We start from the raw sequence: 27,105 nt of genomic DNA, 5'->3' as shown, positions 1-27,105 counted from the left end.
CCTTCCCCTTCCTGGACTCTCCTTATTCTCTCACACTCCCCCCACAGGACAAGACCTCTGAGGCCCCCCAAGGACCCATGGCCCTGAGAGGGGCTAAGGCATACTGGTCCCGTGACCAGTCCAGGCTCCTGCAAAGCCGTCCACACCGAGCTCACGGCAGTCGGCAGTTTTTAGCCTTGGCCTTGGCCACCACCTCAGGCGCTCACGGAGATTGTTTCCTGAGCTGCAGCCGATAAAGTGGGGAAGGGGCCATGGTGTCGGGGGGGTGCTGAAGAAAGTGTATACGACGGGACTGGACCCTGCTGCAGGGTGGGAGCATGCCCTCACCTCATGGGCTGCCCACGGTCGTAGGACTTCCTCCGGGTCAGAGGGGATGTCTCCGCACCGCGAGACTGTCGGGGGCTGGAACACAGGGCCCAGTGAGGTCCGAACCCACCTCCCAGCACCCCCTGTCCCCCACCGCTCGCTTCCTCCTTACAAAGTGCTCCCTCTGGTGGGCAGGCTGATGGTCCGCGAGACCTTGTCTCGGTAGTAGGGGTCTCGAACCGAGAAGCCCACGCCGTCCTCTTTGATTTCCACAAGGGAGGCCAGGGACTTGGTGATGTTCTTGGTGGAGACGTCCAGCGGGGGGCCCAGGCACTCAGCTGACACAGCCTTCATCTGGGCGGACAGCTTGGGCTCGCCCTGTGACAGGAAGGGTTGGGTGGACCCACCTGCCCGGACATGATGGTGCAGGAGTGGGAGGAGGGGAAATTCCACAGGGCAGAAGATGCTGCCAGCCAGAGGCAGAGGAGTGGACGGAAGGGCCCGGCAGACTTCACCCAGGCACGTCTCCCGGGGTGTCTGGAGAAGCCGAACCAACAGGAACATCCTTCCCGCCCTAGACTTTGCAAGCAGAACTGCCCAGGTGGACCAGTGTCCCCGGCTCCTCGGTGCACCCAGAGGCTGCGCTCACATCTCTGCTCCCGGGTCCCAACGCTCTGCCTTCCCTCTCTAACGCATCCTGCTGGGGGTTCAGTCTAGCCTAGGAACTATTCCCTGACTTCAGACCTGCGTGCACAGTGAGTGGACATTGGGGGCGAGCTGGAGGCAGTCTGGTGAGGAAGAGGGGGATTTCTGAAGGTGGGGCCTTGGGCTGTGGTGACGTCACTCCACCCGCTTTAGAAGGAAGGGGCTGTCACAAACCCGGGCACCCCCCCCCCGCCCCCTGTTCCAGCTGAGACTCTTCTTGGCCCCCATACCCCAACTGGAGACAGTATTGGGTGGGGGCTGGGGGCGGGGGCCATGCCACAGGAAGGCGGGGACCAAGCTGTGGGGAGCAGCCTGTCCGCTTGCCAGTGGGGCTCACCTTGAACTTGAAGTCATCGTGGCTGGTGGAGCCTTTCATGGTGAACGACTGGGAGAAGCTAAGGGAGAAGCCGATGAGGGTCAGGGTGCTGGCAGCTGGGGTTCTGGCTCCTGGGGACTTAGACGTGTGGGTCCCAGGAGCCCCCAGGCCCCGGGTCAGCCCTCGGCCCAGCCCGGGGCACGTGCTCCCTCCTGACTCGGAAACTCACCTCCCCTCAGAGAACTCGGACACCTCCTCGTCTGTGCTGGCATAGCCATTCTCTGTGGGGGAGGAGGGAGCCGGGGGTGAGACCCCAACCAAAGGAGTGCGGGGAGGGTGGCCTCCCTCCCACTGTTACTCGGGGGTCAGATTGCGGCTTCTGGGGGGCTGGGGAAGTGAGGGTCTCAGGGGTGAGAGGGAGGGAGCCCCGGGTGTCTGGCGGTCCTGGGGGGCTTGTACCCTGCTGCACGTTGTGGATGAGGGCCTGCAGCTCAGGGTGGGCCTCGGCCTTCTCCCGCAGGGCGTCCAGGAGCACGTGGTTCTGGGAGGAGCCTGCTATGTCTGTCTGCCGCAGCCGCCCCTCCAGCAGCCGGATCTGTGCCTCCTTCTGTGCCACCTGCAGCCCCTGAGGATGGGCAGCGAGGCCTGGGGTCACCTTTCCCAGCCTGGGGCCATGGGGACCCCCATCACTGCCCTCCCAGCATCTGCACCTCACAAGAGCCCCGAGGGCTCCCAGCTCTCACCCTGCACCCGTCACAGGCCCAAGACGCACCCCGGACCCTTGGCTTCCCCCACATCCACGCTGGGGGCACGGTCCCTGTGTGGCCTGTAGAGGGTCCCCAGACGCAAACGCAGACGTAACTCCAGGACCTCAGAAGGGGACTGCATTTGGAAATGAGGGGCTTTAAGAGATGATCAGGGCTTCCCAGGTGGTGCTAGTGGCAAAGAACCCGCCTGCCAGTGCAGGAGGTATAAAAGACATGGGTTCGATCCCTGGACCGGGAAGATCCCCAGGAGGAGGGCATGGCTACCCACTCCAGTATTCTTGCTGGGAGAATCCCACGGCAGAGGAGCCTGGCAGACACGACTGAAGCGACTTAGCACACGTGCACAAAAGAGACGGTTACGTTAAAATGAAGTCCCTGCAGGGCCCTAATCCCCACGACTGGTGTCCTCATAGGAGATCAGGACACAGACACACAGAGGGGCGGCCACAGGAGAGGGAAGGCAATGCCTGCAAGCCATGGAGACAGGCCCCGAGGAAGCCAGCCCCTCCCGCACCTCATCTCTGGCCTCCAGCCGCCAGGACTGGGAGGGATGAAGGTGTGCATTCAGGCCCCCGACCATGATGCTGGTCACAAGAGCCCAGCAGAGGAACACCCTCCCGAGAGCAGAGCTGAGAGAGCTCCCTGGGGGGAGGGAGGGTGGAGGAGGGCAGCCTCCTGCCCTGTCCGGAGGTGCCCTGCAGGCACAGCCCCAGGGGAAGGAAGCCACCCCACAGCCTGGGCCCCGTCAGAGCGGGCATGGGCGCTGAGACACACCTGCTGTTCAGCACCAATCCCACCCCTGGGAGGAGCATGTCCATCTGTCTGCTCCTGCTGCCCCGCCACACACACACAGACACGGACACACACGGACAAACAGAGACAGACACACAGACACAGACACATACACACAGAGACACACACAAAATGACACATACACAGACATGGACACAGACACACACAGACACACACACGGACACAGACACAGACACACAGAGACACACACAGGCAGACAGACACACACAGAGACACGGACACACACAGACAAACAGAGACACACACAGACACACACACACAGACACGGACACAGACATGAACACAGACAGACACACAGAGACACACACAGGCACACAGACATACACACACATACACACAGACACACACACACAGACACGGACACACACACACATAGACAGACATGGACACACACAGACACACAGAGACGCACACACAGACACACACAGAGACATACATACACAGACATGCACACACACAGACACACAGAGACACACACACAGAGACACACACACACAGACATGAACACAGACAGACACACAGAGACATACACACACAGATACAAACATACAGACACGGACACAGACACACAGAGACACACACACAGAGGCACACACAGACACACAGACACGGACACACACACACAGACACAGACACGGACACACAGAGAGACACACACAGGCAGACACACACAGACACACACAAACACACAGATACACACAGACACGGACAGACACACACACACAGACACAGACACACAGAGACACACACAGGCAGACACACACACAGATACACACACACACATACACACAAACACACAGACACACACACACAAGCTGCTGTCTCCCCCTCTATGGTCTCAGGCCCTGCTGTGTGCGGTGACCATACCAAGCCCCTGGCCACATTGCCTCATTAAAGCTGCACGGCCAGCCGTCACCCCCACTTTTCAGCATCCCCTCGTGAGTGACGCAGCTGGGCAGCCAGCCGTGAGCGTTCCACCCCAGGGCAGGCTCCGCAGGCGCCCGTCCGCCGGGAGGCCAGCGGCCCGCCCACCTTGTCAATGGACGCCTTGAGGAAGTTGTCTAGCAGGAGGCGGGCTTCAGCCAGGGAGCAGGAGCTGATGACCACCGACGTGTCCGTGGAGTCCAGCTCCTCCTGGGTGGGAGGCAGAGGGCGCGTCACGTGGCTGTCCCGCCGCCCCGCCCATGCCCCGCGGCCCGCCCGGCCCCGGCACCTTGGTCTCCTCTAGCTGCACGATGGCAGCCTGGCAGTCGCCGATGCTGTCGTTGATGTAGTCGATGTTCGCCGCCAGCACCTCGATCTCCTCCGCCAGCTCCTGCAGCCCCTTCTCCTCCTCAGGGCTCTCGGCCTGCAGCCGCTCTCGCTTCCTGCGCAGTGCCTCCTGCATGAGGGAGAGCTCCTCCCTTTTCTGGGGAGGCGGGCGAGGCCTCAGGCTGCCGCCCCCCATGCCCAGGGAGTGGTGGGCGGGGGACGGAGGGGTGGGCCCACCTTGATGAGCCGCTCCATGTCGGCCTCCAGGTTGACAATGGTCATCCTCTGCATGACGATGTCCAGGATCCTCCGCTCCAGTGACTGCCACTTGAGCCTGGCAGCCTTGCTGAAGCTCTGGCTGGCCCCCTTCTTCTGGAACTTCTTTCTGGGGGAGGCACAGGCAGAGGGGCCAGAGCAGACCACTCTTAGCCTCTGCGCTGTGCGGAGTCCCTCACCTGGAGCCTCTGAGGCCCCACCCCTGGCCCTCAAAGCTCAGGTGCCTGGCCTCCTCACCTGGCAGGGCGGGCACCAGGCACTGTGGGCGCAGGGTGACTCCCCAGGAAGTGGTTGATCTTGCGGTCCCACTGGCGCACAATGCTGGAGACGGAGCGGGCCCCCGATTCGGCCTCGGACGAGGTGGTGCTGGCCGACACCTCGGCCCCCGAGTCCAGCATGGGTGACTTCGGTCCCACTCGCCCTGCCACCCGCTCAGACATGGGCTTGGCCAGACGCCTTAGTGCAGAAACCTAGGGGTCCAGAGGACAGGGGCCCACTGGGCGGGATGCTCCCAGGCTCACAGAAAGGCCCAGCCTGGGGGTGCTAGGTGGGGAGAATATGGGGGCCGCTCTGTCCTGGCCTGGGTTTGGGATGGAGAAAGGGCCAAGGGGTCTTTGATGTGAAATGAACAAAAAAGAGACTTCTCTTTTTAAAAACTGACATCTTGGGCATCCGGACCGGAACCAGCAGCAGCCTTTTCCCCCCCGCACCCCCGCCCTGGCTTCAGCACCCCCACGGGGTAACCCAGGGTCAGCACTTGGCGGGGGCGGGAGGGGGGCTGCTCTGGGGGCTGGGCAGGGGCCCGCACTCACCTCCTGAGTCTTCCTCCTCAAGACTATTTCCTGCTGCCTCTTTTGGGACTCTAGAGCTCGGATCTGAAACTGGGGGTGAGAAGGGGGTGGAGCCCTCGCTCAAGCCCTGAGCCGGGTCCGCCGCACCGGCTCTGGAGGGCAGCCTTGTGCAGCCAGAAGTCGCGGGGAAAGGGGACCCGGTCTTTGGAGGGGACGTCTCTCGGCCTCTTCTTCCCACCAGGGCAGGGCAAGGAGCCTGGGGCAGAGGGCTGGGCCCCGTGGGCCTCTCTGCAGGCTGGACGCTAGGGCTGGCGTGCTGGGTTCTGGCCGGCGCGGGGCTCCAGGCACACCTCGGAACCACACGGGAGCAGGCTGGGCGCCCGCAGCCAACCTGCCCTCCCGCGTTTGGCCGCGCTTGCCTCCAGGCACCTCCTCACCGCCGAGGATGGCCTGCCGGGGCCTGGGTGGTCAGGAGGGGCGCCAGTGCGTGGGGAGGCAGGCCGGGGCCTGGAGGCGCCCTCACCTCCTGCCGCCGCTGCTCCTTCCTGAGCTGCGCGATCTCCCGGGTCCGCTTGGTCTCCACCAGCCGCCGCCGCTGCTGCTCCTCCCGCATCTGCTTCATCAGGGCCACCTGTGTGTGGGGGTTACGGCTGTGAGGCCAGGGGCCGTGCCTCGGGCCTGTCCCCTACTCTCCACAGAACTTTAAACTGACCCACCTCCTGGCCAATCTCCCGAAAGGAATGGCCTTCCTGCCGGCCTGGCTGGGTGTCACCACGCAGCAGGCCCAGCGGCCCCCATGGCTCTGGTCATGGCCCTGGTGGCCCCACCTGCAGCCACCGCCAGGGCCCGGCCGGTGTGGGCCCACATGGCCGGAGCCAGGTGATCCTGCCTGGATGGAGCTGAGGCTCACGGTGACCGTAAAAACCAGGAGCATGGATGGAGCCCACACTATATGCCCAGACCCTCGTAATAGTCATAAGAGAGAAGTGGTATCACTCCTATTTTATAAACAGCAAATGAGTCTCAGAGAGACTAAATGACTTAAAGTCATAAAATCAGCAATGGGTGGCCAGGCTTGTGGTCCGGGTCATTTTGCTTCAAAATCCAGCTCTTACCACAGCCGTGGGGGTGGTACTACAGTGGGTCAGGGCAGGGCAGGCCCCCAAGCACAGAGTCTGGAGCTGAGTTCCTGGCACAGAGGGCATCGTCAGGGCAGCCAGAGGTGACCCGGCATGACAGGGAGCAAGCCCCTGGGGCCTGGTGGCACCTCTCCCTCTAGGGCACAGGGTCAGCCCCCTTCCATGAGATGGGGACATGAGAATCGGGCAGGGCGGTCCCTCTGCTACCACTGAAGCCTCAGGCACCCCAGGATCGTCACCAGCCTGCCCCGAGGACAGTCAGGAGAGGACACAGCCCGGCAGGGAGGGAGGCTGGCCGGGAGCTGGTGGCTGTGTTGGGAGGAGCTACAGAGAGGAGGGGGGCCTCCCTGCTGCTGGGCCTGTGGGTCCAGAGTGAATGCTGCCCCAAAGGGCTGGGGTTGGCTACAGTGAGCCAAGCCTTGGCTGGAAGCGGACCTGAGCCCCACACATGGGGGGTCCAGCATGCACCCCAACGTGACAGCCCTCTTCTGGGGCCAGAGCCAGAGCCCAAGGCTTCCTGGGGAGGAATGTGTCTTTCGGGACGAAGGCCCATCTGCCCAACTCCGCCTGTGTGGCTGAGCCCCACGGGGGTCATCACAGGGTGGCGGTCTCAGGGCGGCAGGAACACTCCAGGCATGTGACATCAGGACCCGTGGTGGCCCTGCTCTGGGCATCCCTGCTCCCAAGGGCACCTCCGTGAGCACGGGCGCCCCTCAACTGCAGTGGGAGGGTCCTGGCCTTGGCACTGTGGCATCTGATCAGAGTCCATGCCTGCGGCCCCGGGTCCTTCTAACGAAACCCTGCACTCCTCCTGGGCACGCCCACTGCTGGAACAGCCCAAGGGTGCTCTTCTCAGCCTCTCCCCCAGGCTCACAAGAACTAAGTGAGCTGAGCAGAGCAGGGGGGGGTCCCTGCTGAAGAGCTGAACAAGCTGAGAGTGAAGCCCAGGAACACGCAGGGACCCTCTGTCCTTCCCACACGTCGTGGGCATTATTACATTAATATAATTTTTCCAGGTTTCAGAGCCACAGGAGGATCCTCCCTCCTAAAGGTCTACAGTGGCATCACCTCCCCTGAGATGACGGCGGCCCGCACTGGTCGGGGCACCTGGAGAGGCTTAGCCAGGGAACCTGCAAGCGTACAGAGAGGAAGCAGGCAGACTTCCCCTGGGAACCGATCCAGGAGCTCCAGAGAGTCCCGTAGAGGGACAACCAAGGCCTAAGGCCTCCCTCCTGCCGCCAGAGGGCGCCCGCTGACCAAGTCCGCCGCATCCTCCGCAACCCCGGTCGGCGTCCGCAGGTGGAGGCGGCCCAGACCCAAGGACTCGAGCACTGCGCGTGGACTGGAGATCACCGCACTGGTCGGGGTCCCTGGGGGTCCTCGGAGGTCCTGTGCTTTCACCCTGCACAACCTCTAGCTAAGAGGACAAGGTCCAGGAGCAGGACAGTCGAACCAGACAATGCCAAGTGTCAAGATGAGCATCCACGCTGACAGTGGTTATTTTTAACACAGTAAGTGGATTTTTGGGGCTCAGATGGTAAAGAATCTGCTTTCGATGCAGGAGACCTGGGTTCGATCCCGGGGGCGGGAAGATACCCTGGAGAAGGGAAAGGCTACCCACTCTAGTATCCTTGCCTGGAGAATTCTATGGACTAGAGGAGCCTGGCAGGAGTGGCAAAGAGTCGGACACGACTGAGCAGCTAACACTTTTCTTCACTTTCAAATGGATTTTGAGACTACACTCCGCCTCCTATACCCTCAGCCCGCCCCTTTTGGCCTTCTTCCTTTCAGCCCGGCCCACAAGTCCCGCCCCCAGCCCCACCCTGGCAGCGCATTGACCCCATCCCCATCCCCTACCTTGGCCTTCTACATCTCGGCCCCGCCCACAACCCCACCTTGGCCCCGCCCAATTTGGCCCTCTTCATCTCGGCCCCGCCCCACCTTGGTCCTCTGCATCTTGGCCCCGCCCCCAGCCCCATCTTAGCCCTCAGTTCCCACCTCGGCTGTTTTCATCTTGATCCCACCCTGGCCCCGCATTGGCCCCATCCCCGGCCCCGGCCCCCACCTTGGCCTTCTTCATCTCAGCCACCTCGGCCTGCAGCTTCTTGAGCTCCCTCTCGTAGCGAGACTGGTTCTTGAGCAGCCGCGCATGCTCCTTCTGCGCGGCCTGTAGCTTCTGCAGGTCCCGGTTCATCTCCCGCAGCCTCTTCTCGTAGTCCGCCTTGATCTTGTTAGCCTTCTCCTCTGTGTAGCACTCCATGGTACCTGCGTGCAGTGGGGCAGCGTTGGCGCAGGTCCCCGGGCCCCAGTGCCCTGGGCTCGGACAGGGCCGGGGGGAGGTCTCACTGCGTGATGCTAGTGAGCCACACCCTCCTCAGCCTGTTCCCTCTAGTGAACAAGGAGGGGCTTGGATTAGGAGACACCCAAGGACATTCTAGGGACCTTAAAGAAGTGATTCATCCTGAGATCTCTGAGCCCATGCTCGCCAGCTTCCTATGAGGGGCCTGAGGACCAGGTCCGCTGGCTCGCTTCTGACCCATGATTGGAGGAGAGGGCTGGACCAGTGGGGAGGGGAAGTGTTAGTAAGAGAAGACAGAGTGACAGGGGCTCTGGCAGAAGAAAAAAGCCTCTCCACTCTTGACCTGATCTGCCAACAGACATGGCAGATTAACAAGTGCAAACCCACCCCTTCACCCAGCAGTCTTCCTCATCTCAGTATCTAACATCGTACTGGAGACATCCTTGGCTCCCCTCTCTTAATCTCCCACCAATCAACCAACAAAGCCCTTTGTCTGCATCCTCAAAATGTATCCAGAATCTGACGGCTTCTCACCACCTCCTGCCCGCACCATCGCGCACTAGGACCTTTATAACAGTTGCCTAGCAGGTCTCAAACTTCCACTTGCGTTTCCCTGCACAGCAGCTGGAGCGATCTCGTCAGAGTGCTTTCAAAATTTACATCACGAGTCTCAAAGCCCCAGCTTCCCACGTCCCTCAGAGAAGAAGGCAGAAGTCCTTAAAATGACCGGCACGTCTGGCCATTTCTCTCTGGCCTCCTCTGCTGCTACCGTGCCCTCCCACCATGCCGAGTCATCGGGGCGCCCCAGAGCCTCTTCATCTTCTGCTCCTTCTGCCTGCAATGCTCTTCCCCTCCGTCATTCTCAGACTCCCGCTTCTCAGCGAGTCTTCCACGACCACCCTTTCCAACACGTCCACCCCCTCCCCAGCACGCCCTGCCTCCTTCCCTGCTGCTTTCTCCAATGGCACTTGGCACCCCGACATGCTATAGAATCCACCACTTCCTGCCGTCTGCCTCTCCCCACTACAGCGCTCGCTCCGACAACTCTGGCGCCTAGAACAAGGGCCGCTCTGCAAGACTCTTCCATGGATGTGTGCTGAGTAAGTGAATGTGTGAGTGAGTGAATGACTGAATAGTGACAGGATGAACGGGCTGAGAGTGATGTACAGAAGACACCTTGTGAGAAGTAGATTTGTAAACGGAACAAAAGGAAACATCCTAGGAGAGAATTCAAGAAAAGACGGAGGTGTCACCTTCCTGTGCCTGGAGATAGAAAGGCTTCTAATATGTACGGTGGGGCGGGGCCTCATGGTAAGTGCCGCAGGGCCTCGCGGTGGGTTGGGCGGGGCTCGTGATGGGTGGGGCCTCGCAGGGCAGGGCGGGGCCTCACTGAGGTTCTGCAGCACGCGGTCGCGCTCCAGCTGCGTGTCCCGGATCTTGTTCTGCAGCAGGATCAGCTTCTCCTCGTACTGGTGCTTCAGAGTCTGCAGCCGCCGCTGGCTGTTCTCCAGCTCATCAATCAACTTCTGCTTGATTTCGATCTCGCACGTCAGGTCGGCCAGGTCCACCTGATAGTTCACCTCTGTGGGCGCAGAGACAGGCTGGCTGAGGTGCTGGGGGCCCGGGTCGAGGGGATGGGGACAGGGCCTTCCTCTGGCCAGCCGTGACCACTCAGTGACCAGCGGCGAGGGGAAATGACTCACCCCACGGTGGGCAGGGGCTGCCTGGTGGGGACACCCTGAAAGAGCAGCCCAGAAGTGCAGGGCTGGGCCCAGGACCAGGGGGCGCCAGGCGTCTCACCCGCCCCTGCTGAGCCCCAGAAGCTGATGCCCACCCGCTGCGGACGACCTGGGATCCGGCAGGGCTGCAGGGGGGAGAGGACGCAGAGCAGCTGGCAGGACTCTGGGTCAGAGCTGAGGGACCCACGGCCCGCTTAGAGGAGAGGGCTTCGGAACAGCCAGGCCTCGGTCCAAGGCCCAGCTCTGCATCCCCCACACCCAGGGGTGGACCACCAACTTTTGTGGGACTGCTCTTCGGTGGTGACCAAGGGAGGGGTCCTAACATGTCCATTCAGGGTGGTCATGCGGACAGGGAGGCTGGGCACGTTCACGGGCTTAAGTCCAGCTCAGAGCCCGGCACCAACATGTGCTCAGTAAGTTTCTGCTATGATGGGTTGCACATCTGAGCTCCCGCCTGGATGTCGGACAGCCACTGCCCCGAGCAGTCTCTCTGGGCCCCCGTGGAAGGCAGCCCTGCCTCGGGTCCCCCGCCCAGGACCACGCACCCTTCTCCTCTGGATCAGAGTCGGAGTCCACCAGGCTTTCCTCGCTGCCCGAGTCCTCGTCCTCGTCTTCCCGGCCATCTTCCTCCTCACAGCCGCTCTCCTCTCGTTCCTCGTCCTCCTGGGCACCAGGCACCATCAGGAGGGTGGGGAGTGGGGTGGGCCATGGCAGGGGGGCTCTCTCCCCACCCTCTCTCCTGGGAGAGTCCCACCCGGAGAAGCCTCCCGCTTGCATCACCTAACTGCGATGAGGGGCTGAGGGATGGACGTCACCGTGGCAACCAGTCAGATACCGGGAGGCACAGGACCCACCGAAGGCTGACCCAAGCCCTCCCCCACCCTGCACAAGGATGTCTGTGGAGACCCACTTGGGCAGGGACATGGGGGCAGCTTGAGGGGGCGGGTCCCTCACCTCTTCGGCCTCGTTGTCATCGGTCTCCTCGCTGTTCTCTTGTTGGAGTTTTGCCCTCTTTTTGAAGGCCTCTTTCTCTGGGCTGCCCAGGAGTGAAGGAGGGACAGGTTAGGGGGCTAACCTGCCTTGAGTGAGTGCGCAGGGTGAGAGCTGGCGGGGGAAGAGTTTCAGGCACTGGGTGGGATTGGGTCCAGCTCTGCAGGGGTCCAATGCTCTTCCCTAGCCCCCAGCCCAGAATTAAGCCCGGGTGGGATCCTCCCTCCCCCTCCTCCTCAGGGGACATCCAGCATTTGGAGGTGGGGGCTTCTGTCCACAGCAGCCTCGCTCAGTGAGTTCCTAGGCCACCTGGGTGCACACGGCCCCTGAGCACGGGGTCCTCGGGCCGCCTGGGGAGAGCTTCCCCTCACCTCTTTCTCCGCTGCCTGATCTCCTTCTTCTTGAGCCGCTCCAGGTCCTGCTTGGCTCGGCGGATGACCTCAGAGGCGTCCTCCATGGAGCTGGCCGGGGCGGCTGGGGACGCACTCAGGGAGTAGGGGCTCCGGGCTGAGGCCCGTGAGAGGCTGCGGCGCAGGGACTCATTCATGGCCTCGCTCTCCAGGAGCTTGGTCCTGCGGGGTGGGGGCGGAGGTGAGCGGCCCTGCCTTCGTCCTGGGCTCCCAAGTGTGCGGGTGTCCACTCACCGCAGCTCCTCGATCTCCCGGATGTAGTTCTGGATCAGAGCACCGATGGCCTCATTGCCGTCTCCTGTGGGGACGCAGGGGGCAGGGACAGTTAAGAAGGTAAGTACAGGGAGGCCCTTTAGCTCCAGGCTGTGGTCTCCTATCAGTGCCCTGAACAGGGCAGTGCACATGCCCTTGTCCAAGGAGGAGTTTCTATCAGAGAGGGGCTTGTCTGTGGGTGCAGAGACCCCGGTGTGCTGGTAACAGCAAGACTGGAGACAAGCAAATGTCCATCAACAGGGGCTGTTACGGTAAATCACTCATCACCACCACATATGGAGCACTACGCGGCTTAAGAGAATTAAGTGGGCTTGTGTGTTTAACACAGCATCATGCGAAGTAAAGCATCACGGACAGTACGTGCGATTGCATTTACAGAGGAAGGAAAAGCCGGCTGCCCTGTGAGCCCAACGTCCCGGGCTGGTGTGGGGGCAGGGTGTGGGGGCAGGGGCCCGCCCGCCTGGTGCATCTGACTCACCGGCCTTGGCCAGGAGCAGGTTGGCCTCCTGGCTCATGAGCTGGGTGACGCGGTTGTTGATGGCGTCGATGGCCTCCTGCATGGCCTTCACCCGCAGGCGCAGCGCCCCGTTCTCCTTCTGCAGCAGGGCGTTCTCCCGGAACAGGTCGCTGTAGCCCTCGGCGCCATCCTCCCCAATCACTCTCTTGCCCTGGGAGCGGCAGGGGGGCGGGAGAGGGGGCAGTCAGGGACGGGGTGCAGGGTGGGGGGGTCACGATGCTCGTCCCCACCACCCCCGCCTCTCCCCCCGCACAGTAGCCCTGCCAGCTCCCCCTGCTAGCTCTCGTCTCCCAGGGCTCAGAAACCTTTCAGGGCCCCCGTGACAACAGAAAGTCCACATTTCGTGACCAGCCATTCCAGACCTTCACAATCTCAACCCACCTCCCTCTCCACTGCTCAGCTTCCTGTCTCCACAAACACTAACCCAAGGGCCAAAACCCAGAGCCGGGGTGGGCACGAATGAGGGGGGCAGGTGTAAGGCGGCAGGGCGAGGGGCACTGCAGCACACGGAGCTGCACGCAGCCCAGAAGGGGCCGCCCCTGGGCCACTCCAGCCAGCCTGGTGCCACACTGTTAGAGCTTCAAAGTTTTAAAGAAAACAGAAACTCCCTAATTTTCAGAAAAGTGACAACTACCCCTGCATTCTTTTAAAGCAAAGGGCCAGTCAAACCAAAACCCACTTGTGTGCTAGGCTCGGGCCAGGGGCCGCTGCTTGGTGACTTCTGCCTTAGAATGGGATGCTTCCCCAAACCACTTCACTTCCCTTCTCTGTTCTTTTGCTCGTGGCCTGTTGGCACCTGAGGATGCCTGCCCCATTTCCTTTTGCTGGTATCTCACTTGTTCCCATAATGAAGGCCTCTCTTCCCTGAGGCCCTCCCTGGCCACCTGAATGAGGGGGCCAGCCCTCTCCCCTGCAGCACCCCCAGGTACGCTGGACCACTCGTGTGGTCCCGTCAATTGTCCTCATGGTACTGTGCCGCAGCCTGAGTCTCCTCTGGTCCAACACGGCGCATGCGGCAGAATAAAGCCCCGCAGAGCACCTGTCTTACACGTGAGACCTGTGCAATCAGGATGTGCACCTCTCTGTCTGACACTGTAAGCCTGAGAGCTCCGACGATGCTCCGGTCACTCGGTGAGCCGGGCCCTGGCCACCAAGACTGGCATGTGGAGCGTGAGGCCCAGGGGGAGGGGGCGGGGCCCGGGTGGGGCGGGGCCGGAAGGGCGGGGTTTGGAACTGTGAAGGGGGGGCCTGGGTGGGAGGGGAGGGGGCCTTTGGAGGGGCGAGGCCCTGGAGGGGCGGGGCCTGTGGTTGGGGTGGGGCCTTGGAGGGGTGCAGGGTGCGGGCCCTGGGAGGGGGCGGGGCCTACTCACCGTCTTGTACTCCATCAGCTCCATCTGTAGGCGCGCGATCTCGGCCCGCAGCGCGCTGATCTGCTGGCTGGTCTTGTCCTGGTTCACCACCACCTTGTTCTTGATGTTGCGGGCCCGGTTGGCATATTTGAGCGTGTTGAGCGTCTCCATGAAATCGCGGTCCGAGGGGCTCACGCAGGCGATCATGATGGTCTGGCTGGGGAGTGCGGGGGTTGTGGAATGAAGGTCGAGCGCACAGCCGGCCCGGGGGGCATCACTTCAGAGCAGATCCTGCTCCCGGCTGGGGGCCCTAAGGACCTGGGCAGAGCCTGGAGCTGGGGCTCCGCACCACCTGGCCTGGGTCTCCACTCCAACAGTGGTGACCAAGGCGAGGCGGCCAGCAGGCGGCGGGGGAGGGGGGAGGAGGGTTGTGATGCGGCTTCTGCGTCCCCTTCGGCCTCTACCACCTCCTTAGGATACCCCTCCCTGCCGTGCAGACGACGAAGCCGGGTCCGACCACAGTGGCCGGCAGGCACCTCCAGGCCTGCGGCCCACAGGGCCGGGCGGGCCCCTTGTCCACTGGGCCTTACCGCTCCAACCCGGACACCGGCAGGCCCCTGCGCTCCCCCACCCCCGCCCCTCCCCGGGTGTCGGCGGGTACCTGTTGCCGCCCAGCGAGTCCTGGAGGAGCCGGGTGAGCTTGGAGTCCCGGTAGGGCACGTGCACCACCTTCTTGCTCTGGTCCCCCAGGGCGCTGATCACGTTGCCCAAGGCCAGCTGCGGAGACAGACCGCTGCTCGAGAGGCACGGGGGGGGAGGACAGAGCCCGGAGGGTAGACCTGGCCCGCTGACCCCAGCAGCCCTCAGGCTCCCCGAGGGTTTAGAGGCAGATGTGAGAGTTGGTGACAGTGGGCAGTCAGGGTCAGGGCAGCGGCCCGCCCCGGCCAGCAGCCGGCCTGAGGCGGGCCTGGGGAGGGTCTGAGGCTGAGCTGTGCTGGCCGCTGCGTGCCTACCAGCCCACAGTTGATGGAGATGCCCTCCTTGGCCCGCTCGCCCGTGGCCCCTGTCCGCTTCAGCCGCTCGGAGCCGGCCAGGTCCACGAAGTGAAACTTGGCAGTGAGTGTCTCGTACTCACTCGCAGGAGGGGCGCCATCAGGAAGCCCGCTCACGGCCTCGTTCACCTGTGGGGAAGCCAGCCGGCATGGGCCCCTCTGCTCCCAGCCCCTGCCCTCGGGCCCCAGGGGCAGCGTGGCTGGGGGTGCCTCGTGCACACCGAGCATCAGACTGAGTGCACTGCCTGCTTCTCCCGCATTGAGAGGAAGGCGAGTTTGCAAGCGGCAGGGTGAGCCCGAGCCCAGGTCTGCTGGCCCAGAGCCTGGGCTCCCGCCGCACAACCCTCCCGCCAGCGGGTGTCTGCCCTGGGCTTCTCACCAGGTCGGGCCGGGTGCACACGCGCATCTGACACAGGTGGATGGTGAAGATAGCGTGAGAGCGCGAGCTCTGCACGTTCATCTGGGTGCTGGCCGTGGTGCGGGACAGGGCGCCCTGCTTCAGGCACTGGATCAGCTGCGGAGGGGCGGACGTCAGGGCCAGCAGCTGCATGGCCCGGCTCCCCCCATCCTACCCGCCCCAGCCCACCATGGCTCCGCAGGCGCTCACCTCCTCCTGGGAGCTGATGAGGCGGGAGGTGACGCCGGTGGTGTAGATGCTGCCGCTGGCGTCCTCGTGGATCTTGATGTGGGACTTGCGGTGGCGGGCATCAGGGTCGCGGGCACTATCGAAGAGGTCGAGGATCTCCTCATTGTAGAGCTGTGCGGGCGGGAGATGGGGCTGGGTGTATGCGGGCATGGCCCGGGGCCCCCGGGGCTCTCTCCAGCCACACGCCAGCTCTGCTCTGCAGGCACAGAAACCGGCCCTGGGTGGCTCCCTAGCCACCCCGGTCTTCCTGGGGTTCCAGGTTCTGGGCTCTTTCCCCTGGACGGGGCGGGAGCAGCTGGATCCTGGGCAGAGCCCACGGAGGCAGCAATCAGCGCTCCACCCTGGGGGCTGAGGAACCGGTGGGAACAAGAGGACTGAGTCCTCCTGCAGACAGAGGATGTGATGCACCGGGGAGAGGGGGCGGGGGCGGGGCTCCAAGCGGGGAGGTGGGGCTCAGTGGAGAGCTGAGCTCTGGGGGGTGAGGGATGGAGAGCCACCTGTGACCTGGCCCCCAGTGAGCCTGGGGACACCACTGTGGGAGGCAGCCTGGCTGGGAGTGTACCCCCATTTCAGATGGTCTCAGCTTTGGAGAGTCCTGTGCTTGAAATCGCTGGCAGGGCAAGTTTCATCTGTTGGAATTGTCACCAGGCAGGGAGCTGGGGCGGGCAGCAGGAGGGACGAGCAAGCGGTCAGCGGCCAACAGTGGCCTGTGTGTGGGGGGGCAGGTCCCAGCCCGCGGACATCCGAGGCTTTGATGGCCTTCAAGGGACAGAAATACCCCACAGGAAGGGGAAGAGGAAACGGAAGGCCCTGGTGCAGATGTGGGACCTTGGTGTCTGTCTGTCAGGACAGACACACGGCAACATTTAATCCCTGTGGGTCACCCTTTGGCGTGGGCTTTCTAGGTGCTGAACTGCTCTTTGGGTCTCTCTATGACAAAAGGATGCAGAAAGGGAAAAACAAAGAGAAGTTTATAGAAATACACAGTGTGGGACACACAAACACACAGATATACACATGCGCACACACAAATACACATATGCACATACACAGAGATATACACATGCACACACACAAATACACATATGTGTATACACAAACACACAGATATACACATGCGCACACACAAATACACATATGCGTATACACGAACACAGAGATATACACATGCACACACACAAATACACATATGCGTATACACAAACACAGATATACACATGCACACACACAAATACACATATGCATATACACAAACACACAGACACACACATACACACAAACACATATATGCATATACACAAACACACAGATATACACATGCACACACACAAACACACATATGCATATACACAAACACACAGATATACACATACACACACAAACACTCATATGCGTATATACACACAGATATACACATACACACACAAACACTCATATGCATATACACACAGATATACACATGCACACACACAAACACACATATGCATATACACAAACACACAGATATACACATACACACACAAACACATATGCATATACACAAATACACAGATATACACAGACACACGTAGAGACATATACAGTGAGGGTGTGCTCAGTCGCTCAGCTGTGCATGACTCTGTAGCCCCATGGACCATAGTCGCCAGGCTCCTCTGTCCATGGGATTCTTCAGGTAAGAATACTGGAGTGGGTTGCCATTTCCTCCTCCAGGGGATCTTCTTGACCCGGGGATGGAACACATCCATCCATCCATATATATGTATACAGAGACACACACATACACATGCCTGCACACATATACATATAGATACTTATACATGTATAGACACATACTTACGCACATAACATGTACACACACACACAGAGGCAGACTCTTTATCAAAAGCAAGCGTCCAGAAGGACAAAGAGCAGCTTCCAGCCTAAAGTCAGGGCCCCTACGGGGAAAGCAGTGCACAGATGCCCAGGAGGGAGCAGGGCTGGAGAGGCGGGGGCCACGTCCTTCCCTCTGAGGACACCCTGGACACGGTCAGAGGCCAGGGCGGCCCCACACCCAGCAAGCGCCGCGGGGCCGGGATCCCTGGGACTGACGCTGCCTGGGCCAGGCGGCCGAGAGCAGGAGCCTGGTCACGCTGGGCCTCGTAAGAGGTACCGAGCCCACGGACCTTCTGGAGACGCTTCTGAGAGGTCTCTTGGGAGGCCAGGGATCCCCTCCCCTGCCCCAGAGCCGCTAGCTGCCTCCCTGGGGCTCAGCACCCTGACCTCCTCCCAGAGACAGGCAGGACCAGAGGCCAGAAAGACCCCCTCTGGAGAACCCTCCTGCCCTGGGGTCAGAGAAGACTACGAGGGTCAGGAAGGACCTCAGCCAGAAAGGGGCAGGAGGGCCCAGCGGAGGCCAGGAAGGGTGAGAGCCAGAGTTCTCACTATGAGCTGGGCCTGGGCGTCCTGGTCACCCTAGGGCCCCAGGACTGGGTGCCATCGCGCCTACCAGGTGGCAGAGCTATAATCCATCCGAGTTTGCAGGGAACCTTCAGGTTCTCCCTGCCTCGAGCCCCTCGGGGGCAGGGAGGCCCTTCAGGGTCCCGCCGGGCGGGCCTCCAGCACCGCGTAGCTGGGGGACGCCCTCCACAGCGGGGACCTCATCCCTGCGGTGCCTCCTCTGCCACCCTGCTGGGAGCCCGGCTCCCAAGTCTTGCCACCCCCACCCCGCCACCCGCAAGGCCACAGACCTCCAGGAACTGGGCGCTGACTTTGAACTCGGGCCCGGCCACGCCCTGCTCCTGCGCCCGCTGTTTGCGCTCCGCGATGCCCCCGAAGAGGTGCGCGATAGCCCGCGGGATGATGCCCTGCTCCTCCTCCGCTGTGGCCACGTCGAAGCCGGTGCCCATGGTGTACGTCTTCCCCGCCCCCGTCTGTGTCGGCAAAGTTGGGAGAAGGTGTTACCCAGCACCCTGGGGGCAGGGCAGCAAGCCCGGGGCCCTCCAGCCTGTCCCCGCCGGCCTCTCCCAAGTCTCAGCCAGCAGTGCCCCAGCACCCCCGGACCACGGACAAGACCCCAGCTGCACCCCAGCTACCCCGCGGCCAGCGCTGTGCCCTCAGACGGGGGCCGCGGCCCGGGTGACCACAGGCGAAGGCGCTCACCTGCCCGTAGGCCAGCACTGTGGCATTGTAGCCCTCGAAGCAGCCCTCCACGAGCTTGCTGACGCAGGTGGAGTAGATCTGCTCCTGCCAGGTGTCCAGGTCGAAGACAAAGTCATAGGTGAAGGCCTTGTCCTTCCCCAGGAGGACCTGGGGCTCCCCGGGGGTGACCGACGTGCAGATGTGGCAGCCCTCAATCTTCTCCTTTGACAGCTGGGGCCGGATCCTGCCCAGGGCGGGGGTGGGAGGGAGTCCTGGGTCAGACTGGCTGGGGGTGACCCGCAGCCACCCTCCTGCCCATCTGGCTGGCCAGCATCTGTCCCCAGGTCCCTCCTCTCCCACGAGTGGGAGAAGGAAGGAAGCATAGCATGGGGGCAGCTGTGTGAGACCTCCCTAACAATAACAGTGATGATAATATCAACACCGCTCAAAGCAGCAGCTGCAGGCGTTTTTATTTATGTATGCACGCATGTTGGCTGCACTGGGTCTTCGTGGCTGCACATGGGCTTTCCCTAGATGCAGAGCGCGGGCTTCTCACTGCACGGGCTTCTCTTGCAGTGGAGCACAGGCTCTGGGGCGAGGGCTTCAGGATTGCAGCCCATGGGCTCAGAAGTTGGGGCTCGAGGGCTCCATAGCTGTGACGCATGGGCTCAGTTGCCCCATGGCATGTGCAATCTCGCCAGAGCGTGGATCGAACCGTGTCCCCCGCATTGGCAGGTGGATTCCTAACACCGGACCATAAGGAAGTCCAGAAGCTGCTAACATTTCATGAGCACCCTAGGAATTGAATCTACGTTAAAGGTATTTTACCTAACACGAATTTACGTATTATTTACCATAAACCTGCAAGGTATGTGTTATTTGCTGGATTTTTACTGAGGAAACAGAGGCTGGGAGAGTCTGACTTTCCCAAGATCGGGCAGCAACAGAACATGCCAGGTCCGACTGACCTCAAAGCACACGCTCCTGACGGGTCACGGAGCCCCAGTGTCCGCGTCCCGTAGAGAAGGGGTGGGGAGAAGGCAGGTGGCCCCTCCTGAGAGGCAAAGCCCAGGACCAGCGAGGGAAGGGAGGGCCAGGCCCGGCTGCCCCCCCGGGGGGGGCTACATTCCGGAGGAGACCAGTGCCTCTGCCCAGGCCTGCGGGGGCTGCAGGGGGTCCCCCCGCTCAGGAAGGCCCGCCCCAGATGCGAGGGGAAGTCTCAGGCACGAGCTCCAGTTCCTTTCTGGAAGCCAAGAGGGCTGGACCAGGCAGGACCCTGAGAGCGGGTCGAGGCAAAAGTCAGAAAAGGGCAGGGACCTCCAGCAGGGGCGCCCGCCACAGGAGGGGCCCCATCCCAGGCCCTGGGAGCTCCCCAGCACAGAGGAAGAGGAGGGGCCCCAAGGCAAAGCGGGGCGCAGCGTGGACAGTGGGCAGGGCCATCTCCTTCCCCTGCCCCTGCCCCTGCCCCTCTTGCAAGCAGCCGCTGCTGGAGGAGGTCCCCATGGCAACTGAGAGTGAGTCAGTGAGCATGTGCATGGATTGGCAGAGAGCACCTCCCGATGCCTGAATCTCCGGGTGGAGGGGTGCTTGTGGGCTCACACAGCCAGCCAGCCCCTCAGCCAGGCTCTCACAATGAGCTGCTTGTCAGCACCCCCGCCCTAAGCCAACATTTACGGAGAGAAGAGAGCATGTGAGGGCTGGCCCGGGGCACTCCCCCTGCAGAGCCAGCCCCCAAGGGCCATCCTGTCTCAGCCTCAGGCTGCCCAGCCCTGAGGCTCCTCAGAGCCCAGTGAGAAGCCCCCTGAGCCTGCGGCCTGCGTTCGGCTGTGAGGGGGATAAGAGGCTGGGGGCGGGGTGGTGGCCTGGCCTTTCTCCAGGACTGGTCCTCACACCACCTAGGCTGCAGGGGCCGGACACCCAGGGAGGTTACCACCCCCCTCCCTGTCCCATCCAGCTGCTGAGGGCCAGGCTGAAGTGAGAGCACAGCTCCCGTCTCCCCCAGACCAGCTTCTGGCTGGGAGGGGCGCTGGGAATCCTCCCCATCCTTTCTGGACCTACAGACCAGACCCTGGACCCGTCAGTAAGATGCTCGGGCCGTGGTGCTCCCACCTGGACCGCTGGTGGTGGCAGCCGACACACAACCACGCCCGAGCGGGACACTTTGGTCCCTGCGGCGGACAAGGAAACAGACGGTGCCGGCCAGGGGCGGGCGCCAGGGGGAGCGGGGTCGGAGCCTGGGCAGGGCGGGCTCCACTCCTCCCTTGTTCCTGTGCTTTGTGCAGCTGAGGGGCAGGGCCCAGCGTGCCCAGGGGAAGGCGGGCAGCAACCTCAAAGGGCACCGGGTAGGGGCCAGGACCTCAGGCCTGGGGGCCCAGGGTGTCCGGGGCTCCCAGGGGGACCCGGCCGCCTCTGAGGCCTGTCCAGCTTCGCTGGCCAGCACCAGCTCCCTGCCATGTGGGTTGCTTGTGATGGGATTTCTGGATCTGGTTCAAATACCATTTAATTACCACAGGCAGACGGCAATGTTGGTGATTGGAGGAAATCGAATCAGGGTCCCTGGAGACAGGAGGAGCCGCAGAGGGGGAGCCGTTGCCCTGCCTGGCGGAGCCCATCAGCAAGAAGCCGGCTTCTGCTCCGCCCACCAGGCCCCCAGCCCAAGAGGGTGGCCGGAAGGACATCAGGAGGCAGGGCCTAGAGGGGGCTCCAGGGTTTGAGGGTCCAGGCATTGCAAGGTCAGCAGGCATTCACCCTGGGACCTTTCCCGGTCCAGCACATTTTGGTGTGGGGTCCTCTGGGGTCAGAGCCAGCCAGCCCCACGCTGGCCCATTCTAGGCACAGTGTCCTTGGCAGGTGTGGATGGGTGAGTACCATCCAGAGAATGGGGTACCAGCTGGGAGCCAGAGGACACGAGCCCAGGATGAGTCACTCACTCCCAAGGCCACCGACCCGGACGGGGTGCGGGGGAGGGTTCGTCCCAGGGATGGGCCATGAGCAAGTAACCGGGCATGGGTGCTTTCATGCGCCAGCGCTGAGCCGGGCGCCTCAGACCATCTCACTTGAGGGAGGTGGTGCACCAGCGACTTCAACCCACTGTCCAGAGAGGGGCTGAGGCTGAGGCCCAGTCAGCACAGGCAAGCCGGGAGCCTGAAGCCCGCGGCTTCTCCACGTCTCCAGCTGCCTGGGACACTCGGCGCCCAGATGGACGTATAAACTCCCTGCCCGGCACCACTGAGGGAGCAGGGGGCAGCTGGGCGGGGGCGGCCTGCCACAGCCGACACAGGTCCGGCAGGCTGGACCCGAGCGCTGGGCTTTCGGGGGCCCCCAGTCCAGTGGGCAGTCGCCTTGGGCTCCTTCCCACCACACCCTGCCCGGGGGAGACTGTGAACCCAGGGCGCGTCCAGGAGATAAAAGACGGGCCCTTGGCAAGCGCCTGCCCCATCCTCCAGCGGGTCAGCCACCCCTGCTTCCCTGCATCATCAGGACATCTCTTCCCAGTTTCAGCTTTCTAGGAACTCCACGGCCCTTGCCTGCGGCAGCTCCTGACCAGCCTGGCCCCGCCCCAGGCGAGGTCACTTCTGTGGCAGCCCTGGAGCCCCAGATGAGGGAAGGAGACAGCTTCCGGCTACGCAGGGTGGCAGGATGGCACCCCTGCCAGCGCTGTTCCTCCGTAGGGGCACGGGAGGGCAGGCAGGGGTGGGAACCAGGTTCCAGGATCTTCCAAGGGAACCAGGGGCGCAGGGTGCTGTGGGCCCCAACCGGAGCCAGGGTGAGGCGAGTGAGGTGTTCGCGCCTCCGATGCAAAATTTAAGGGGGAATGAAAAGACTCCGTGATCACGATAAATTATGATTTACTGCACTATTCGGAAAACTCAAACTGGCAAAGTGTGCTGCCTGTTTTTGTCAAACCCAAAAGGGATTTTGTGGACCCCACGGCGGGGGGTCATTTCTGAGCAGAGACACCCCCCCCCCCCACCCCACCCGCCTCAGCCCCGGAAACCTTCCCCCTCCCCGCCCTCCCCCAACCTCCCCATCCCTTCTCCCAGCCCTGCAGGTGGAGGGAGGCGCAGGGCCCCAGTGAGAAAGGCCCGGAACCTCCCAGAACAGAGCCCGGTCTATCCGCCACTTGGCAAGACGCAGAGGGCCGGGAGGGGCGCAGAGAAGGCCCGGGCTCTCCGGCAGAGGGGTCCAGCCTGGGCCCGCGGGGCCGCCTCCGCGCACTGCCTAGCGGCGCTACGGCGCCGGCGCCGGGGCTGGGGATTCTAAGAGCCGTCTGTACACTCAGGGCGGAGGGCTGCGGGCACCCGGGCCGCACCCCACACCGGCTCGTGTCCCCCCAGGCGGGGCACAAAGGCGGCGAGCCCGATCCCGGGGCTGCAAGAAGCGCTGAGCTCAGCACTTCCCCGGCTCTTCGGGAGCCAGGACAGGGCGGAAGCGGAGGACGGCGGAGCCAGCGAGGAGGCAGGCCCGGGGACGCTGCGCCTGCCAAGGCGGGAGGGTCCCTCCCCCAAAGCCTGGCCAGCGGCGCGCCGCTCCCGACCGGCCTCGGTGACGCCGCACAGAGCCGCCAACCACCCCGCAGGGCTCCGCCCCGCCGCCGGGGGCTGGGACAGGGTGCGCGGGTGTGGCCGGCTCCAGGTGAACCCCGTCCCACCCGGTTAGCCGGCTCCAGCCTCTCCGTAGGTCCCTAACCGACCCGCCCCCGGGTCTTTATCCCAGGCTCCCACATCCTTGAAGAAGTCTTCCTTTTCTCCAAGAGGTCGTGGTTTCGTTGCTAAGTCATGTCCCACTCTTGCGACCCCATGGACTGTCGCCTGCCAGCCTCAGGCTGTGATATTAAAATAACTAAGAACTGCTCCAGAATCCTAGGAAATTCTTACGGCTGTGGTGTGTGCTCTGTGATGCCTGACATCCCTTTTGCTGTTACCTGGAACCTCCTGGACTCAATTCCTCAGGAGTAGTAGCCCCGCACATAAGGAGCAACATGCCTCTTTGCTGGTCACTGGTCACGGTACCTACCACACTTTGCACACGATCTAAGGAGGGTACCTACCACACTTTGCACACGATCTAAGGGGGGCTCCTACCACACTTTGCACACAGTCTAAGAGGGTTCCTGCCACACTCTGCACATGTTCCAAGGGGGGTACCTGCCACACTTTGCACACATTCTAAGTGGGGGATTCCCACCACACTTGGCACATGTTCTAAGGGAGTACCAACCACACTTTGCACACGTTCTAAGGGGGGGTACCTGCCACACTTTGTACACATTCTAAGCAGGGGGTTCCTACCACACCTTGCACACGTTCTAAGGTGGGGGGGTTCCTACCACACTTTCCTCATTTTCTAAGGGGGAGATTCTTGCCACACTTTGCGCACATTCTAAGGTGGATTCCTACCACACTTTTCACACATTCTCAGGGGGGTTCCTACCACACTTTGCACACATTCTAAGGAGGAGGTCCCCCCACAATTTACAAAGAGGGCTCAAAGAGATATTAACTCAGCTTAAGGTCACAGAGCTAATCAGTAGCTAGCTAGGTCTTCTAGGAAGCCCATCTTTCCTGGCCATGGGACTGAAGGGTCAGAGCAGGAGGACAACGCGGGAGAACCAGCCTGAAGGCGAGTTGTCACTCGGGCTTGCGGGCCCCACGTCCAGGGCCTTGAGAAGAACCGCAGCCTCCTCCAACGGCCAAGATCACCTCGTAACCAGTCCCTTCAGAAACAGCCCAGGGGTGTGAGCCCCTCCTGGACACCCTAATGTCTTTCTGGAACCCTGAATAGGAGTCCGGGGGCCTGGGTGCCTGGAGAAGTGAGAATGCCCAGCACCCCGTCCTGGGGTGGGCTGCCCCCGATGGCTGCCCGGATCCCATGACCCCCTCCTCACACCACGCCTGGCTCCGTCTGGTGCTGGGCTCTCACAACGTCCGATGTGGAGGAGTGTGTGTGTGGCAGGGGACACAGAGAGGAGCCACAGGACCCCCTGTCTGCCTGGCACAGTGAGGCACTCAGTCATGCAGTGACCTGCCAGGGGCCAGCTTGGTCCCATCACTGATGGAGCCAGACCAGAGGGGAACTCAGCCACAGAGCGAGGGATTCAGACCAGCTAGCAGCAAGAGAAGGGAAGGGGGGTCTGCAGTCCTCCTCCCGTGGAGTCATGGTCACTGACGCCACCCGAGCCGCCTCTGTTAGGACTGGATGCGGTATCTTTTGAGAGCTGATGTGTGGAGCTCCTGCCACCCTACTTTAGGGCGGACTGCCCCCGCACCCCCTGCAGGATGGGCTAAGTCAGCTGAAGCCCCAGGGTGTCTGGGAGCCAGACTCCTGTGAGACAGCAGGGATGTCGATTCCAGCCGACTTCCTGGAGCTGGCAGGCTGCCCAGGAGTGGGTGGGGAGGAGAGGATGCCCACGAACGTGGGTGACCTCCTCCCTCTGCCTCGGAGGCGGCGCCGTGCTCTTGCAAGGCAGCAGCCTCCTGGGTCCCTGGCCCCTGCTTCCCCTGCCCCGGCCTCGGCTGTCTTCACTGTGAATGTGAAAACGCTCTCCAGCAGACGGCTCTGGCCCTCTGGCAGCTGTTGGCAGGATCATCTTTCCCCGGCCCACCTCTCTCCGGGCCGGGGCTGCTTAGAGGATGCGGCAGGCTGGGCCACAGTCAGGCTGGGTTTGGATTTCAGCTCCACCATTAGGAGAGTGTGACTCCGGGCTTGTTCAGATTCTCCCTTCTGAGCCTCAGGAAGGAGGCAGTCCTTACACGTGACATGTGTCCCTGCATGTACAGGAGCTCTCTCAGCTGCAGAGCTGCGGCGTGGGGAGCCCTGTGAGCTCCCAGGCCCTCCCCCAGCCCAGTCCTCCTGAGGCTGCCTCAGGGAAAACACTGGTCTGAACCCCCAAACAAGAAGGCTTTGTACAGCAGGGTCAAAGGACATGGGTTTACGAGGCCAGGCCTGGGGAAAGGGGTCCGCAGCCCCCTCTGCCTGACTTCTGCCCCTGCACGCGTTCCCAGGAGCCCAGGGAGGGCTGCAGACACTCAAGGGGACCCACAGGAAGCCTGGGGTTCAGGACTCCTTCCCTCCCGGGGATGTCCTCCACCTCTCACTCTCTCAGTTCGTCCCAGGGTCCTGGCCACTGACTTCTGCGGAATGCCCCGGTGGGCCGTCCAGTGGGGGAGGGCGTGGGGTGTCTCATCCACAACCCCAAGGCATCGGGGTCTCAGCTGGGCCCGCTCCCCCAGAAAGGCTGAAGGAGGCCTGGGGGAGGAGGTGGGCGGGGAGAAGCTGGAGCGTGGGTGCGAGGAGGGGCGGGGGGGTGGTGCGGTCCCTGTCCTGAACTGCCCACTACCCCCTCCGCGGTCCACCCCGCAGGCCCAGCTTTGGGGCCTAGGAGGGGGTGTCCCCAGCCCAGGAAAGCCCACGCAGCTGCGCCCTAGCCTTGCCGGCTGGCCTGCCCCACCCCCACCCCGTCCTGGGGCATCTGGCAGGGGTTTCCCATGACCTCCTGGGAAACGCTGCAGAGCCCCAAGCTGTGCTGGCATCCGGGTCGTCTGGGAGGGCCGCTCGGCGGGGACTGAACCCTGGGGACGCTCGCCTGCTGGGGAATGCACAGCAACAGGTGTCGGCCTGTGCTCCCGCCAGACCCCGACCCCGGTCCCCAGGGGCCCTTCCCGGCTCAACCCAGGCACAGTGGGCTTCCACCCCACACGGCAGAGGGACAGGGGCTCGAGCGTCTGGGGGTCCAGGGATGGTGAACCATGGCCCTGCATCCCTTCCACATCCAGAGCAGCGAGGGCAGGGCAGGGGTGCCCCTGGGGACAGGACACCTGCTGCAGGCCCCACAAACACCCACCAAGCTCCACCACCCACCCCCCGGGATGGAGGAGCAGCCCCTGGGCCCAGGCTGCCGACCCAGCCAGTCCCAGCCCCAGCCTGCAGCCTCTCAGGGCCCCCATTCCTCCTAGGGGACTGCTTGTCTAGAGGGTGAAGCAAGCGATAGAGGAGCCCAAGGTGAAGAGGGCCTGCGAGGACACAGGCGGAGACGTGGCTGTCGGGGAGCTGCCCTGCAGGGCAGCGAGGTGGCCCTCGGGCAGGAAAGCGGCGTCCAGGGGCAGCTGTGTGGAGGCAGGGGAGGAAAGGCAGGGGGCGGCTCCCACCAGTGGGGGTGGGCAGAGCGCCCCACATCCAGGAGCGCGTGGACACAGGCGGCTTGTGCCCGCCCTGAGCGCCTCCCCGTGCCTTCCCACGTGCACAGTCACAGCCACGACCTGCCCGAAGCGCCAGAGCAAATGCAGGCGCGGGGACGTGGGCGAAGCGCCAGTTAGCAGCCAGAGCAAGCTGCGTGGAGCAGGGCCTGGG

General features: G+C 62.7%; 1 protein-coding gene and 1 long non-coding RNA gene across 8 annotated transcripts in view; both read right to left on the bottom strand.

The window, feature by feature from the left end:
• KIF21B (kinesin family member 21B) overlaps positions 1-25,541 on the bottom strand; it is a 38,060-nt gene extending 12,519 nt beyond the window's left edge. For 2 of the 7 annotated variants that reach the window (XM_044942613.2, XM_044942615.2), the window contains exons 1-26: positions 25,361-25,541; positions 18,778-19,000; positions 18,366-18,548; positions 15,601-15,750; positions 15,373-15,507; positions 14,955-15,122; positions 14,603-14,718; positions 13,963-14,158; positions 12,554-12,743; positions 12,037-12,100; positions 11,764-11,964; positions 11,357-11,438; positions 10,948-11,065; positions 10,054-10,245; positions 8,430-8,629; positions 5,749-5,856; positions 5,247-5,315; positions 4,672-4,904; positions 4,396-4,543; positions 4,121-4,315; positions 3,940-4,041; positions 1,787-1,952; positions 1,557-1,608; positions 1,349-1,406; positions 479-684; positions 328-402 (exon numbers count right to left, since the gene is read on the bottom strand). In XM_044942613.2, the coding sequence (XP_044798548.2) occupies positions 328-402; positions 479-684; positions 1,349-1,406; positions 1,557-1,608; positions 1,787-1,952; positions 3,940-4,041; positions 4,121-4,315; positions 4,396-4,543; positions 4,672-4,904; positions 5,247-5,315; positions 5,749-5,856; positions 8,430-8,629; positions 10,054-10,245; positions 10,948-11,065; positions 11,357-11,438; positions 11,764-11,964; positions 12,037-12,100; positions 12,554-12,743; positions 13,963-14,158; positions 14,603-14,718; positions 14,955-15,122; positions 15,373-15,507; positions 15,601-15,750; positions 18,366-18,548; positions 18,778-19,000; positions 25,361-25,440 (3,710 nt within the window). In that variant the 5' untranslated portion in view covers positions 25,441-25,541. The remainder of the gene's footprint in view (positions 1-327; positions 403-478; positions 685-1,348; positions 1,407-1,556; positions 1,609-1,786; positions 1,953-3,939; positions 4,042-4,120; positions 4,316-4,395; positions 4,544-4,671; positions 4,905-5,246; positions 5,316-5,748; positions 5,857-8,429; positions 8,630-10,053; positions 10,246-10,947; positions 11,066-11,356; positions 11,439-11,763; positions 11,965-12,036; positions 12,101-12,553; positions 12,744-13,962; positions 14,159-14,602; positions 14,719-14,954; positions 15,123-15,372; positions 15,508-15,600; positions 15,751-18,365; positions 18,549-18,777; positions 19,001-25,360) is intronic. The other 5 variants (XM_044942616.2, XM_044942618.2, XM_044942619.2 and 2 more) reach the window with 4 other exon arrangements.
• Positions 22,588-25,353, bottom strand: LOC123333608. Its single transcript, XR_006550986.2, has 2 exons — positions 23,803-25,353; positions 22,588-23,768 (listed from the first exon to the last, which is right to left on the bottom strand). It is a non-coding gene; the product is annotated as an uncharacterized LOC123333608 (long non-coding RNA).
• Positions 25,542-27,105: the final 1,564 nt, after the last annotated feature.

This window comes from Bubalus bubalis, chromosome 5 (genome assembly GCF_019923935.1).
Source record: "Bubalus bubalis isolate 160015118507 breed Murrah chromosome 5, NDDB_SH_1, whole genome shotgun sequence".
Taxonomy (NCBI): domain Eukaryota; kingdom Metazoa; phylum Chordata; class Mammalia; order Artiodactyla; family Bovidae; genus Bubalus; species Bubalus bubalis.
The sequence above is the reverse complement of the archived record's forward strand: the minus strand, read 5'-3'. Positions and strand labels throughout refer to the sequence as shown.